This window comes from Nerophis ophidion, linkage group LG14 (assembly GCF_033978795.1).
Source record: "Nerophis ophidion isolate RoL-2023_Sa linkage group LG14, RoL_Noph_v1.0, whole genome shotgun sequence".
Classification (NCBI taxonomy): Eukaryota; Metazoa; Chordata; class Actinopteri; order Syngnathiformes; family Syngnathidae; genus Nerophis; species Nerophis ophidion.
Genome location: NC_084624.1, coordinates 2589131 through 2605236, shown reverse-complemented (window position 1 = coordinate 2605236; position 16106 = coordinate 2589131). Strand labels below are relative to the sequence as shown.

Sequence of the window (16106 nt, the reverse complement as noted above, 5' to 3'; positions counted from 1 at the left end):
TGTACATCCTCTACTGCAATTATGTTCCACAAAATAACGACTATGTGGTTTGTTTTAAAATGAATATTTCTTTTTCAGGGAGGGGCTCCGCCAGAGTGAATGCTGGGTGTTTCACCCCACTGCTTAGGTCTCTCTGGGGTTGGGGTTGGTGGTTCCCATGGCCTCATGCTGGGCGGTCCGGCTGTGGCCGTCTTGCGTAGGGCAGAACCGAGTGGGCTTATATACACATGTACATAAGTATTAGGACACTTGGCTCAATACTTTGATGATGCACCTTTGGCAGCAATTACAGCCTCAAGTCTTTTTAAATATGATGCCACAAGCTTGGCACACTTACCTTTGGGCCGTTATCTTTCCCTCTATCCTGACAAGTCTCTCAGTTCCTGCAGCTGAAAACCATCCCCACAGCATGATGCTACCACCGTCATGCTTCACTGTAGGCAATGTATTGGCCTGGTGATGAGCGGGGCCTGATTTCCTCCAAAAATGATGCCTGGCATTCATGTAAAAAGCCACGTGTACATGGGCAAAATGTATTTAATGTGATCATAATTGGGATTAGAACGTTACCGTGTGGACATGGAACCTGAACAAATTATCCAACTATGACGGGCATTTTTATGCATCACACCTAGAATTGGAATACTTTAACATGCGCAGCACATAGCGTAAACGGGAAAGTTGTGTTATTGTTTGTGCTATGGTGCCATCTTTTGGACGAGTTCCCTGCAGATGCCGAAGAAGAAGCAGTGACTTTATATATTATCTATTTAATAATATATCAAATATATATATATTTATATATCATTATCTATATGGCTATGTACATTTCTGCTTGTCTGACATTGTCATGTTATTTATTAATCAATTTTTCCTTCTGTTCGTTACTTTTGTTTTACCTCTCTTTTTGAAATGTAGCTATTCTGTGCCCTCCATCTTGTGAAATGTACAGGTTGCTGCACGTCTTTATATTATGACGTTCTGTATACGTGCCTGAGGTTAGCAATTAGCACTTGGAGTAGCAGTAAGGTTGTGAATAAAACAGCTCGTTAAGACGACAACTGGATCCCTTCTTTTATTGTTACATCAACACATGACTCTCCAGTCCATTCTTTTGTTTTTGCTAGTTTCCGTTTTAGAGCAACAAACTCAACAGTATATAACTGCTTCTGTAGATGTTTGATGGGGGGAGAAAAGACTTGCTTCATTCCGAGAGTATAAAATTTAGTCCCGCCTTTACCACTGAAGTATAGCGCAGTAAAAATAATTTGTACTCAAATTTCGGAAGCAGCGTTTTCATGCCCTCTATTCTGAATGACATAAACCACTCGTCTCGATTGGAATTCAATTTTGATCGGAAGGTGTGTGATCGGCTCAGAATATTCCAGTTGGGCTTTTATCCGAATAACTGTGTCCATGTGCACATAGCTGCAGAGTTCAAGCTTTGTCTCATCAGACCCGTTAATTTGGTTTATCATGGTCTAAGGGTATTTCAGGTGCATTCTGGCACACTTTTTTTAAATAAGAAATGCTTTCTGTCTGGCCACTCTACTATAAAGGCCTGATTGGTGGTTTGCTGCAGTTGGTTCTCCTTCTGGAAGATTCTCCTTTCTCCACAGAGGAATGCTGTAATTCGGACAAACGATCAGGTTCCTGGCCACCTCCCCGGCTAGACTAAGAACAATGCAGCAATGTACCTTGACATCCTGGATGAAAACTAACACTTCCCATCCAATCTAGTGGCACTTGAGAGGTGCTACATAGAGGAATGGGCAAAATTGCCTAAAAGATAGATGTGCCAAGATTGTAGCATCATATTCAAAAAGACTTGAGGCTGTAATTGCTGCTGAATGTGCATCAACAAAATATTGAGCAAAGGGTCTGAATACTAACGTACATGAGAATCTTTATTTTTTTCATTTGTAATAAATTTGCAAAAATTTCAAAATGTAATTTTTTTCTGTCAATTTGTGGTTCTGAGTGTACATTATTGAGTAATAGAATAAACTTTGATTTTTAGCAAACAGGCTGCAATGAAACAGAGTGAAATATCTAAAAATGGTTTGAATACTTTCCCTATCTGCTGTAAGTATAACAATTTTAAAGCATCTTTAAAGAAAATACATTCATTATAGCGGATTATGCGAATTATATGATGACAATATATCGACCCCGACCTTTAACCCTACCACTGGGACTCCACGTCAGTGGTTCTCAAATGGGGGTAGGCGTACCCCTGGGGGTAGTTGAAGGTATGCCAAGGGGAATGTGAGATTTTTAAAAATAGCAATAATTAAAAAATCCTATATAAATATATTTATTGAAAAATACTTCAACAAAATATGAATGTAAGTTCATAAAGTGTGAAAAGAAATACAACAATGCAATATTCAGTGTTGACAGCTAGATTTTTTGTGGACATGTTCCATAGATATTGATGTTAAGGATTTGTTTTTTTGTGAAGAAATGTTTAGAAATAAGTTGATGAATCCAGATGGATCTCTATTACAATCCCCAAAGAGGGCACTTTAAGTTGATGATTACTTCTTTGTGGAGAAATCTGCATTTATAATTTAATTTTTTTATTTTCCTGAAGGAACTCTCCTGAAGGAATCAATAAAGTACTATCTGTCTATCTATTGAATCCCTTGTTTATTTTTCAACAAGTTTTTAGTTATTTTTAAATCTTTTTTTCCAAATAGTTTAAGAAAGACCACTACAAATGAGCAATATTTTGCATACAATTTAATAAATTAGAAACTGATGACATAGTGCTGTATTTTACTTCTTTATCTCTTTTTTTCCCAACCAAAAATGCTTTGCTCTGATTAGGGGGTACTTGAATTTAAAAAATGTTCACAGGCGGTACATCACTGAAAAAAGGTTGAGAACCACTGTTCCAAGTGATTAGACTTTAAACCTGATCTGGATTATTTATGTTACCTTATGCTTGTGTGTGTGTGTGTGTGTGTGCGAGTGTGTGTTTGGGCAGAGACAAAAACCGTGAATGACTGACAGGAGTGTTCACTTGGTGTCCTTTCAAACTGTTATAGGTTTATTAAAACGTAATTGAGGGATTTTCACTTATCTTTCAGGAAACAAAATAGGGCATTAATGATTACATTGTGGGACTGATCCAGATCATTAGCTGAATTTAGGACTTTTTTTTTTTTTTTTTTACTATCGGGAGGTAAGGCCTGATGGGAGTCTGTGCTCTTGAAGTCCTTTTTTAGTCACTATTATTATTTTTTACAGCAATTGTTTAAATTATGTCACGACCATGCCTTCCTGTGATGGTTGGTAGGGGGCAGTATTTAGCCAATTAGCCTGCCAATGACATGTTGGTGTTGCATGGAGCTCACCCACCTTGGAGGTGAGGTCCCGGTGGAAGATGCCTTTAGCGTGCAGATAGGCCAGTCCGCTGGCGATGTCGCTGCCCAGTTTTATCCTGACCGGCCAGCTTAGGTGCTTGTTGCTGTCCAGAAGCTGCTCTAGGTTGCCACCGTTGATGTACTGGACCAAAACAACACAAAATAAATATCAACATAGTGACACACACAAAATATTTGAGGTTTATCTTGGACACTCATGCTGATAAACAGTAGGTCCTGGGTCACGATTGGCATGGCAGAAGGACAAGATGTATACTCTGCTGACTGACAGACAGCAGTGACCTCGCCGCTCGCATGCAAACGCACAAAGACGGGCTAATCCGATGTGAACGTGTCACGGAAGACCAGTAGTAAACTGGAAAGAGCTGAGACGGGATCAAGACCTGGGTCTAAATTGGTGATCAGGTGCAGAATCAGGCCATGAGAAGCTGATGGCTACTAAATGGCATAACAGGAAATCAATTCAGTGACACCAAAGTAGGGCTGGGCGATATGGCCTTTTATTAATATCTCGATATTATTAAGCCATGTCACGATACACGATATATATCTCCATATTTTGCCTTAGCCTTGAATGAACACTTGATGCATATAATGACAGCAGTATGATGATTCTATGTGTCTACATTCAAACATTCTTCTTCATACTGAATTCATATATGCTACTTTTAAACTTTCATGCAGAGAAGGAAATCACAACTAAGTCAATTGGCCAAAACTGTATTTATTAAACAGTTATTAAGCAGTGGCACAAACATTCATGTCATTTCCAAAACAGAAAGTGCAAGATTGTCAGAGACATTTTAAAACAAGCTATTAGTGCACTTTTGTGCATGATGTCACTAAGATGACATATCAAAACAACACTAAATTAAAGTTCACTTCTTGTACAGAACACCACTACAATAGTTTAAAACAAGTAAAGTGCACTTTTGTGCATGATGTCACACAAGATATTTCAATAACTGTCAAATAAAAATGAGCTGCATAAAAGGAAATCAAATAGTGTTCGTCCTTCACTATGTGGTAGGTTCCTGCGGACATTACCTCCTTTTGTTGTTGACTATTTGTTTCATACGGTGTTGATCTGGAAATGTTTGCCTCAGTATTTTGATGGTGTGGCCGTGTAGCACCAAACAGAGATGTTGACATGCGGAATAAGCACTCTTCATTCTCTAGTAGGTGACTTTTCAAATGATGCTACATATTAGCAGTAATGCTACTTTTTGTAGCAACGCTTTTGGCCCACATTTGACAAATTACAGTTGTCTGTTCGACATATTCCCACTTGAAGCCGAACCACCGCCAGACAATGGACCCCCTGCTGTTTTTATTGGGGATTACTTCTTCCTTCATTCGCACCTTCATTCTCTCGTATTACCACTTGCACGGCTGGGGGAGCATCACAGCTAACGTTGCCCATGCTGCTACCTCTCTGCTCCGTGAGGGCGTATACGTATGTGACATATGTAAGAAGATGCACTTGCTGTCTGTGAGAAAGAGACACAAGGAAGAGTGGGAAGAGCCTGTAGTGTAATGCCAGCAGCTAAAGCAACTGTGTGAGAACGTATACTCGAATATCACGATATAGTCATTTTCTATATCGCACTGAGACAAACCTGCAATATATCGAGTATATCGCGGGCCCTACACCAAAGCATCCTCTAAAATACAACATTCGAAAAATTCTGAAAATATTCCAGTGCGATTCATTGGAACTTAAGTAGGATGTAACATATGCCAAAGAAAGATGCTTTGCACTTGTTTATACATCACAGCCTATCAAAACAATCACAATGTATCAGGAGGCACGTGATTGTAAATGATTCCTTTTTGGCAACATATGATGTGGACCACAAAAGAGGTGAGTTAGTGGAGGTGTCACAGAACATTGGCCTGCTCAAGTTAATGGTGAAAACTACTGCATTGCAGTCTGTGTGCCTGTTTAAGAAAAGAAACAAAAGGCGCATTGTTAGCGAGCAGCTTCAAAAATGAGCGTAATCCTCCAATAGTTTGTGAGTTACTGTTACAGCAGAATATGACTTGAACCAATAAGAAGCCAGAAGAAAGAGGAAAAACAATATCAACAGAAACTTGGCTTCAGTTTTCCAACACAGCCTATTAAGAGGCAACACTTCATGGGAGCCGTGTGCCCCTCGGCCTTCCGAGTCTATTTGGGGGTCAAATGACAAAACAGCTAAACAGCATGAGGCCGCCCCTTGAGTTCAGTTTGGTGGTGACGTAACACAACAGGATCTGTTTACTTGCCAGACCCACGGCAGTGTGTGTCCATCAATGATGCCATTCACACTTGTAAATGTGTGTGTGTGTGTCTGTGTGTGTGTATGCGTGTGTATGTGTGTGTGTGTTAAAAATAGGCTGTGTACTCAAAATCCTCAAGTCAAGCAATGGCCAATATTAGCGTGTACTTAATCAAGTAGCTAGTTGGTGGAACTAACTATATTAAGTAAATTAGAAAAGGCTACAGAAATATGATGTATTATAGTTATTATTACAAACCCCGTTTCCATATGAGTTGGGAAATGGTGTTGGACGTAAATATAAACAGAATACAATGATTTGCAAATCAATTTCAACCCAAATTCAGTTGAATATGCTACAAAGACAACATATTTGATGTTCAAACTGATAAACATTTTTTTTTTTTTTAATAATCATTAAGTTTAAAATTTGATGCCAGCAACACGTGACAAAGAAGTTGGGAAAGGTGGCAATAAATAATGATAAAGTTGAGGAATGCTCATCAAACACTTATTTGGAACATCCCACAGGTGTGCAGGCTAATTGGGAACAGGTGGGTGCCATGATTGGCTATAAAAACAGCTTCCCAAAAAATGCTCAGTCTTTCACAAGAAAGGATGGGGCGAGGTACACCCCTTTGTCCACAACTGTGTGAGCAAATAGTCAAACAGTTTAAGAACAACCTTTCTCAAAGCGCAATTTCAAGAAATTTAGGGATTTCAACATCTACGCTCCACAATATCATCAAAAGGTTCAGAGAATCTGGAGAAATCACTTCACATAAGTGGCATAGATAGATAGATAGATAGTACTTTATTTATTCCGTCAGGAGAGTTCCTTCAGGAAAATTACAATTTTCAGCACACAATCCCATTCAAGATCAGACAAACATTACAGGGAGACAGAACAGGATCGCTGACGGGTCTGCCGGCTTCCAACGCCCCTTACAAAAAATATGACATACATGGCCGGAAACCAACATTGAATGACTGTGACTTTCGATCCCTCAGACGGCACTGTATCAAAAACCGACATCAATCTCTCAAGGATATCACCACATGGGCTCAGGAAGACTTCAGAAAAATCACTGTCACTAAATACAGTTGGTCGCTACATCTGTAAGTGCAAGTTAAAGCTCTACTATGCAAAGCGAAAGCCATTTATCAACAACTTCCAGAAACGCCGCCGGCTTCTCTGGGCCCGAGATCATCCAAGATGGACTGATGCAAAGTGGAAAAGTGTTCTGTGGTCTGACGAGTCCACATTTCAAATTGTTTTTGGAAATATTCGACATTTAGTTATCCGGACCAAAGGGGAAGCGAACCATTCAGACTGTTATCGACGCAAAGTTGAAAAGCCAGCATCTGTGGTGGTATGGGGGTGCATTTGTGCCCAAGGCATGGGTAACTTACACATCTGTGAAGTCACCATTAATGCTGAAAGGTACATGCAGGTTTTGGAGCAACATATGCTGCCATCTAAGCGCCATATTTTTCATGGACACCCCTGCTTATTTCAGCAAGACAATGCAAAGCCACTTTTAGCACGTGTTACAACAGCGTGCCTTCGTAAAAAAAAGTGAGCGTACTTTCCTGGCCCGCCTTCAGTCCAGACCTGTCTCCCATGGAAAATGTGTGGTGCATTATGAAGCGTAAAATACGACTGCGGAGACCCCGGACTGTTGAAGGACTGAAGCTCTACATAAAACAAGAATGGGAAAGAATTCCACTTTCAAAGCTTCAACAATTAGTTTCCTCAGTTCCCAAACGTTTACTGAGTGTTGTTAAAAGAAAAGGTGATGTAACACAGTGGTGAACATGCCCTTTCCTAACTACCTTGGCACGTGTTGCAGCCATGAAATTCTAAGTTAATTATTATTTGCGAAAAAAAATACAAAGTTTATGAGTTTGAACATCAAATATTTTGTCTTTGTAGTGCATTCAATTGAATATGGCTTGAAAAGTGAAGTGAAGTTAAGTGAATTATATTTATATAGCGCTATTCTGGGCTTCACGGTGGAAGAGGGGTTAGTGCGTCTGCCTCACAATACGAAGGTCCTGCAGACCTGGGTTCAAATCCAGGCTCGGGATCTTTCTGTGTGGAGTTTGCATGTTCTCCCCGTGAATGCGTGGGTTCCCTCCGGGTACTCCGGCTTCCTCCCACTTCCAAAGACATGCACCTGGGGATAGGTTGATTGGCAACACTAAATTGGCCCTAGTGTGTGAATGTGAGTGTGAATGTTGTCTGTCTGTGTTGGCCCTGCGATGAGGTGGCGACTTGTCCAGGGTGTACCCCGCCTTCCGCCCGACTGTAGCTGAGATAGGCGCCAGCGCCCCCCGCGACCCCAAAAGGGAATAAGCGGTAGAAAATGGATGGATGGATAGCGCTTTTCTCTAGTGACTCAAAGCGCTTTACATAGTGAAACCCAATATATAAGTTGCATTTTTATTTATTACTATTATTTTTTAAAGCAGTGTGGGTGGCACTGGGAGCAGGTGGGTAAAGTGTCTTGCCCAAGGACACAACGGCAGTGACTTGGATAGCAGAAGCAGGGATTGAACCTGCAACCCTCAAGTTGCTGGCACGGCCGCTCTACCAACCGAGCTATACCTTGAACTTGAACCTTAATGAATGGTTGCATCCCTAGAAAGTATGACGACGGATTTGCAAATCATTGTAATCCGTTTTTATTTATATCTAACACAATTTCCCAACTCATATGAAAACAGAGTTTGTATTAAAGTAGGCATCAGAGTTCTAGCCACATTATGTAAGATATTTAATTACACATCTATTTTGAGTGCAAATGTTTACCTGCCGGGATGCCAAATAACCTTCTGAGCTTTAATGGCCAGATGGCAAAGTGAACCGCATTCGCTGCCTGCATCACATTCATGCTCGCGGCAAAGATGTCCCGAGGACAACAGAGTTTCCTTTTATATTCCACAGGAGCAAAGCTAGTTTGCTGCCGTGTTGCGTCCATTATACAGAAAGCTAGAAAGTAACATGTCTTACCTCCGTCAAGGCGTGCAGCTGGCCCTCATGCACACACACTCCCTTGAACCTGCAACAGTAAAGCAGTGGTAAATGCATGTTAGCACATAATAAAACACACAATTGGTTGTGACCAAAGCAGTAAGGTTGCGGTCCATTTTGGTTGTAGTTTTAAGACTTGTAAGCCAATCGGTAAATATAAGTAGACATGCAAGGTAGATACGTATTGTTGCTTTTTAATGACGAGATTGTTGACACTCATCCAATGAACTTGAAGTAAAGCGAGAGAGAGCACAGGAGTTTCCGTCAGACAAGACCAGACATATACCCCCTGCAGGTATGATATTGCTGCTGTTGATAGTTTCACCTGCATTGCTTACATTTTCCCCTGCAGCCTAAAAACACTCGCAATCTTGCGCCTTCCTCCCACCAACACCGCGTTACATTCTTGAGGTTGGAAAACATCTCTAATAGAGGGAAAGACCAACATGTGAGCAAGCGACATTACATAGTCATGAAGGGTCTCCCACGAGCAGAGAAAAGGCCGACTTGTTTGGATTTGAGCAAACAATAACCACCCTTCAGTGTCTGCTGACAACACACAGAAACACACACTCTGCTGCAGGAGGCGTGCACCACAAAGATGGCATTGTAAAAGACACACACATTTATGCATGCACAAACACACACGAGCCCACAGCACACTGCACAAAACACCCTGTGGGGGATGAAAGTCAGTGCTGCTTCACATCTGCACAACTAATGGTTTGTTGCAGGGCTGTAACCATAAACGTTATGAATCATAACCCAGGTAAAACTTCAGACTGTTAGTATTATCATTTTAAATCAAAATGAGTGATAAGCGGTAAAAAATAGATGGATGGATGGATGGATGGATGGAGTGAAAAACCATGATTGATGTGTAGGGTTGGGAATCGAAAACCTGTTTTTGTTCAGAACCGGTTCCTAGTGTATCAATTCTATGGAATCGCTTGCCATTTTTTCAAACGGTTACCTTTATTGATTCTTCCGGGTGGGGATGATGTCATTACGCAATGTGCGTAGTGATATCAGATCGCAAAATGTCGGTGCCCAGGCGCAACAAACGCTTTAAATTTGACTGCATTTAACAAGAAAATAGTGCAACAGTGCTACTGGTAACAATTATAAGGCTGTTCATCAAGCGAACAACATACGAGCAATATGCTGAAACATTGGAACACACAGCATGCAATACCTGTAATTGAAGCAGCAGTGATGCTAGCACTTCTTTTGAATACAACAAGTACTAACTAACACAGCCTATCATGTTGTGCCTTCTCATTTAGATGAGCTTGATGAGAAACAGATTCTGACTGGCCCCAAGGCGACAGCCCACGTTCACATCTGCGGCGAGACAAATGTCACCAAGCAGGAACTAAGTTTGTGGTCAAATGCCTGCATTTTTGGTTGGTGAATGTTCAATTGTAGTCAGAGAAAAGTTGCATGTCATTACATTATAGAGGTGAAACTAATACAATTAGAATATGGTGTAAAAGTCCATTCATGTCAGCAATTAACTTCAAATTTGAAATTATCCATCATTTGCTACTGCTTGACACTCTAATCTGTTAAAATAACTCATTACATGCAAAGTAAGACATGTCAAGCCTTTGTTATAATTTTGATCATCATTGCTTACAGTTTTTGAAACCTTATGTTTTCTGAGATTTTCAATCCAAAGTTTTCATAAACTGTAAGCCATTATCAAAATTATAACCATGCATGTAATACGTTACTATCACAACGTTACTAAATATTTTATTATTGTGAAATTTAAACACAATTCAATTTTACAGAAGAATATTAATTTATTATATTTATTTACAAAAAAGTTTTTTTTTTTCCTTCTATACTTTGTATGTGCTACTTGAGACCTCACTTTAGGCTTTGTAAGGTCATGTTACCTGTAGACTAAATAAAACTCATTTAATATGTGAGACGTGGCATTTTTCTTTTCTCAAAAAAAATTACCTATGCCTGCATTGTTTCATGCTGTTGGAACTGTTCAAAATGCAAAAAGGATCAAAGTTTTGTAAGACTTCTTTGGAAGGCAACCAAGATGGGCGAAAGACTACACAATTTTATGGAAGAAAAATAGCACGCACTCCACTCCAAGGCAATAGATCAAGTAGGACGACTCACAATTTTGCAATTATCACTTTGTTAAAAGTATACTTTCGTATTTTCCATTTAAGTATCATCTTGATATAATTTGTATTTTATCTTGTTTCTGAGTTCTTAAAACAGGTTTTTTTGCTGCGAGTGTTCCGTAAACCACCAACTCAGAGAGTTTAAATAAAAGAAAGCAAATGTGGACAAAACCTAAAAAGTTAAGCTTTTACCAATGGCAGCAATCTTAAATGAAGCTTTCAGCACATACACAACGTTGGCTGTGGACGCAAAGTTAAATCATGTAATGCAACCTCACCCGAGCAAAAACGATGCATGATTTATCTGGGAGTCTCTTGATACCAAACTCCTTGACCGAGCCCCAAACAAAGCAGTTGTCGACCTCCATGCTTCTGTTTTTGTGTAGAATGATGTCTGGAGCACCAGATAGTTGGACATGTCTGGGTACGCCACCAACGGATAATCCTTGTGATCACTCGACAAATCTTTTTTTGACAATGTATCGTGATCTATTCCAGTGGTTCTCAAATGGGGGTACGCGTACCCCAGAGGGTACTTGAAGGTATGCCAAGGAGTACGTGAGATTTTTTTTTAAATATTCTAAAAAAAAATAGCAACAATTCTAAAATTCTTTATAAATATATTTATTGAATAATACTTCAACAAAATATAAATGTTAGTTCATAAAGTGTGAAAAGAAATGCAACAATGCAATATTCAGTGTTGACAGCTAGATTTTTTGTGGACATGTTCCATAAATATTGATGTTAAAGATTTCTTTTTTTGTGAAGAAATGTTTAGAAGTAAGTTGATGAATCCAGATGGATCTCTATTACAATCCCCAAAGAGGGCACTTTAACTTGATGATTACTTCTATGTGGAGAAATCTGCATTTATCATTCAATCACTTGTTTATTTTTTAACAAGTTTTTAGTTATTTTTATATCTTTTTTTCCAAATAGTTTAAGAAAGACCACTACAAATGAGCAATATTTTGCACTGTTATACAATTTAATAAATCAGAAACTGATGACATAGTGCTGTATTTTACTTCTTTATCTCTTTTTTTCAACCAAAAATGTTTTGCTCTGATCAGGGGGAACTTGAATTTAAAAAAAATTTCCCAGGGGGTACATCACTGAAAAAAGGTTGAAAACCACTGATCTATTCCATTGCATAGTTTGATTTTTTTGTTCAAAATGTTTTTAATGGTACGATTTAGACCCGTTGCGTACTCAGTTTGAACTGTTTGCTGCACAGTAGCCATGTTGGTTTGGTGGCCCACCAGTGGCACCACTTTGTTTACTTCCGTTCAAAAGTCACGTGACGGAGTACAACCTACAAAAGTTTAGCCATCAAAACAGATAAAATAATAAGACTAATACACTATCAGTGAAATAAACACAAAACATGTAAAATAGTGGATTTTCTAAAAGAATGCGTATTTACTTCAGTTATTTAAAAAAAGAAAATAACTTGCTTAAAAAATGTCCATGTGTATAAGTATTTTTTGAGCACATTAAACAATACAGTGGTAAAGATATCTTTGATCATTTTGGTCACGAAATTTAATTGCGTTTTTGACAGAAATATACTCCATTCAAACTTCTAAATAAGAAAGGGAAATTACAAAAAATAAAACATTTACATCAATTTCAGTTAATGCAGGATTACCCCACTCTATAAACTACTACTCTACTTTTTGGTCGACCTCATCCATTTTGTAGCCAAAATGTGTCCAGAAAACTAACACAGAATTCCTTTTAGGTACGCGATGTTCATGTTGATATGTTGGCTCGGTGAGTAATTTTTCCTCCATGACGCTATCATGAAGATAAATATACAAATAGAAGAAAATATGAGACAGTGCAAAAGCCAAAAAAACATTTAAATGACTCAGTGGTGAATGGAAATGCAATTTTAAAAACACAAACTGGCCAAAGTGGCTGTCCATCTGAGGACTTGAAAGGCAGTCAGTGTTGCATATTATCATGTTGCTACCGGTGAAGTTGGAGATTTATGGTACAAATCTTTCAAACAAGAGCGTTGAGGCGAGTATTCTTGCGACAGAACGAGGCCTCTTCGCTTGCTTTTAGTCGCAGCTGACGCCTGCGGGCTAACAAGAGCTAACAGGCGGCAACGTTTGTGGATGGGAAGTTTGACATCGCGTGCAGCTACCAGAAGGGCTGACTAAGATTTAATAATCAAATCGGTATACTTAGATTTACCTTAAATCAATGATGGGCAAAACTTTTTTTTGAAGAGCACAGTAATGGGATTCCCGCATATCAACAGACATTTTTTACTTTTTCGACCTTAAAGAAAAAGGCGTAAGACTCATATAAACAAATAAAAAGGGTAGAGATTGGATTATTAAGTGAGGTCCCCGGATCACCAGTGTCATGCCGTTGCCCTGACTTCGGGAGCTGGCATGCATTAGGAGGGGAGGAGCTGTACTTCCGTGTTTGGAACCTTTTGCTGTATTAACAAAATAAAATGTGATTTGTTACAATCATGCTTTTCCTGTCAAATTGTTTAGTAATGTAACATGTGACCTTTTTGCTTCCATAAATGATGTTCCTACTTGGAAAAATGTAGGAAGTTATCCACCGGAGCAATGAAGCTAGACTAAGCTACAAAAAAATGTTGAGAATAGCTTAACTTGTTTGTTTTTTCATTGTTTCATTCCAAGATCAATTAAACTCTTTGTTTTCCCATTGTGTAACTTTATCATTAAGGCATAAATCAGGGGTCTCAAACATGCGGCCCGCGGGCCGAGACGTTATTAAGCAGCCCGCACTTCGATATGACAATTGAATGTTGGTGCGGCCCACTAGTTTAATATGAAGGGCGCTTGACAGCATCATACTTGCCAACGTTCCCAATTTTCCCCAGAGACCCCTGAATTTTAGGGCACCAATTCTAACGGAGCCCCTGTCAGTATTTACCAGATCAACATTATTCAGGGAGTGCCATAATGGCACTGTCTTTAGCACCCTCTACGTCCAGAACTGACAGCGTGCGAGATCAGTTGTATGTTGCATGTGGCCGTGCAAGACCAACGTGTGGTATTGCAAAATATATTTGATCAACAGCTACACACGTCACACTAAGGGTGGCCGTAAAAAAAACTTTAATACTCTTAGAAATATGTGCCATACTGTGAACTCACACCAAACAAGACTGACAAACACATTTCGGGAGAACATCCAATCATAACACAACAGAACAATTACCCAGAATCCCATGCAGCCCTGACTCTTCTGGGCTACAATATACACACCCCCACCCCCCACCCTCCCTACTTGCGTCAGTTGAGGTCTTGTATATTGTAGCCCGGGAGACTTAGTGCTGCAAGGTGTTCCTGGTATTTGTTCTGTTGTGTTTAAGTTGTGTTAAGGTACGGAAATTCTCCCAAAAAGAGTTTGTCATTCTTGTTTGGTCTGGGTTCAAAGTGTGGCGCATATTTGTAACAGTGTTAAAGTTGTTTATATGGCCACCCTCAGTGTGACTTGTACGGCTGTTGAGCAAGTACGTCTTGCAGCCACGTACGTTGTTCTGCACAAGTCTCATACAACATGGTTGTGTGATGTAAAAGCATGCGCGATGACATGTAGTGGAGCAGTAATAATAACTTAGATTTATATCGCGCTTTTGTAAACACTCAAATCGCTCGCAGAAAAGTGGGACTCAACATTTATTCACACCTGGTGGTGGTAAGTTACATCAGTAGCCACAGCTGCCCTGGGGTAGACTGACGGAAGCGTGGCTGCCAGTTTGCACCTACGGCCTCTCCGACCACCACCTATCATTAATTCATTCATCATTCATTCACCAGTGTGAGCGGCACCGGGGGCAAAGGGTGAAGTGTCCTGCCCAAGGACACAACGGCAGCGATTTTTTGGATGCCAATAGGTGGGAAGCGAACCTGCAACCTTCAGGTTTCTGGCCGGCCGCTTTACTCACTATGCCATGCCGCCCCAGTAGTCCTCTTTCAGCGCGTATTCAAACCTCTGGAGGTACTTGAAGGTATGCAGAGGAACATTTGAGATTTATTAAAAACAGCAGCAATTCATAAATCCTTTATAATTATATTATTGAATAATACTTCAATGAAATATGAATGTAAGTTTATAAACTGTGAAAAAAATAATACAACAATCCAATATTCAGTGTTGACAGCTAGACTTTTTATGGACATGTTCCATAAATATTGATGTTAAAGATTTCATTTTTGTGAAGAAATGTTTAGAAGTAAGTTGATGAATCCAGATGGATCTCTATTACAATCCCCAAAGAGGGCACTTTAAGTTGATTACTTCTATGTGGAGAAATCTTAATTTATAATTGAATCACTTGTTTATTTTTCTACTAGTTTTTTAGTTATTTTTATATCTTTTTTTCCAAATAGTTGAAGAAAGACCACTACAAATGAGCAATATTTTGCACTGTTATACAATTTAATAAATCAGAACTGATGACATAGTGCTGTATTTTACTTCATCTCTTGTTTTCAACCAAAAATGCTTTGCTCTGATTAGGGGGTACTTGAATTGAAAACATTTTCACAGTTCAGTGAAAAAAGGTTGAGAACCACTGTTGTAAAGGACGTTAAAGGCAGTGCAGTCACGGCAGCCCTTAATAATGTCGGCCGGGTAAAAATTGGGACAAATTCGGGAGAATGGTTGCACCGGTAGATTGTCGGAAGGTGCACTGAAATTCAGGGGTCTCCCGGAAAAATCGTGAGGGTTGGCAAGTATGTTGCTAGGGCGGGAAAACCATTCATAGAAGGTGAATTCATTAAAAAGTGCATGTTAGATTTTTTAAGAAATATTTTCTTGCGACCCAGCCTCACCCAGTTTCTGCATCCAGTGGCCCCCAGGTAAATTGAGTTTGAGACCCCTGGCATAAATGAAGGATAACATGAACGAGAAGTGGGATTCAATGCCCTCTAAACATCAACACTTAAAAAAAAGAATCCATGGTTTCACTCAACAGCACAGCAACAATGCAAAAATATCACTATTTTTTTTATAATTTTGTTCATGAATACATCCCCTTCGCGACAGGCGCTAGCAGGTCTGCGCAAGTGTAATTGAAGTCGGTGAATTTCAAGTACGTTGGTGCTACACTGGTCTCTTGCACAGGCGATGTGGATTTGAGCCTCGCTCTGAGCAGTAGGAAAAAACAAACGCAGCCCAAAAAGAGAGTACACAATTGCATGGTGAAGCTGAGCTGTTTGTGATTGACAGCTTTGAACACCAATCATTTCATTCCGCCGTCAAA

The 16106-nt window shown here is 39.6% G+C and overlaps 1 protein-coding gene across 1 annotated transcript in view; it reads right to left on the bottom strand.

Annotated features, from left to right (window-relative positions):
• The window catches only part of LOC133568897 (uncharacterized), a 51859-nt gene that overhangs the window by 20752 nt on the left and 15001 nt on the right, over window positions 1-16106 (bottom strand). The window contains exons 5-6 of the mRNA XM_061921091.1: window positions 8670-8718; window positions 3367-3513 (exon numbers count right to left, since the gene is read on the bottom strand). Coding sequence (XP_061777075.1) covers window positions 3367-3513; window positions 8670-8718 — 196 coding nt within the window. The remainder of the gene's footprint in view (window positions 1-3366; window positions 3514-8669; window positions 8719-16106) is intronic.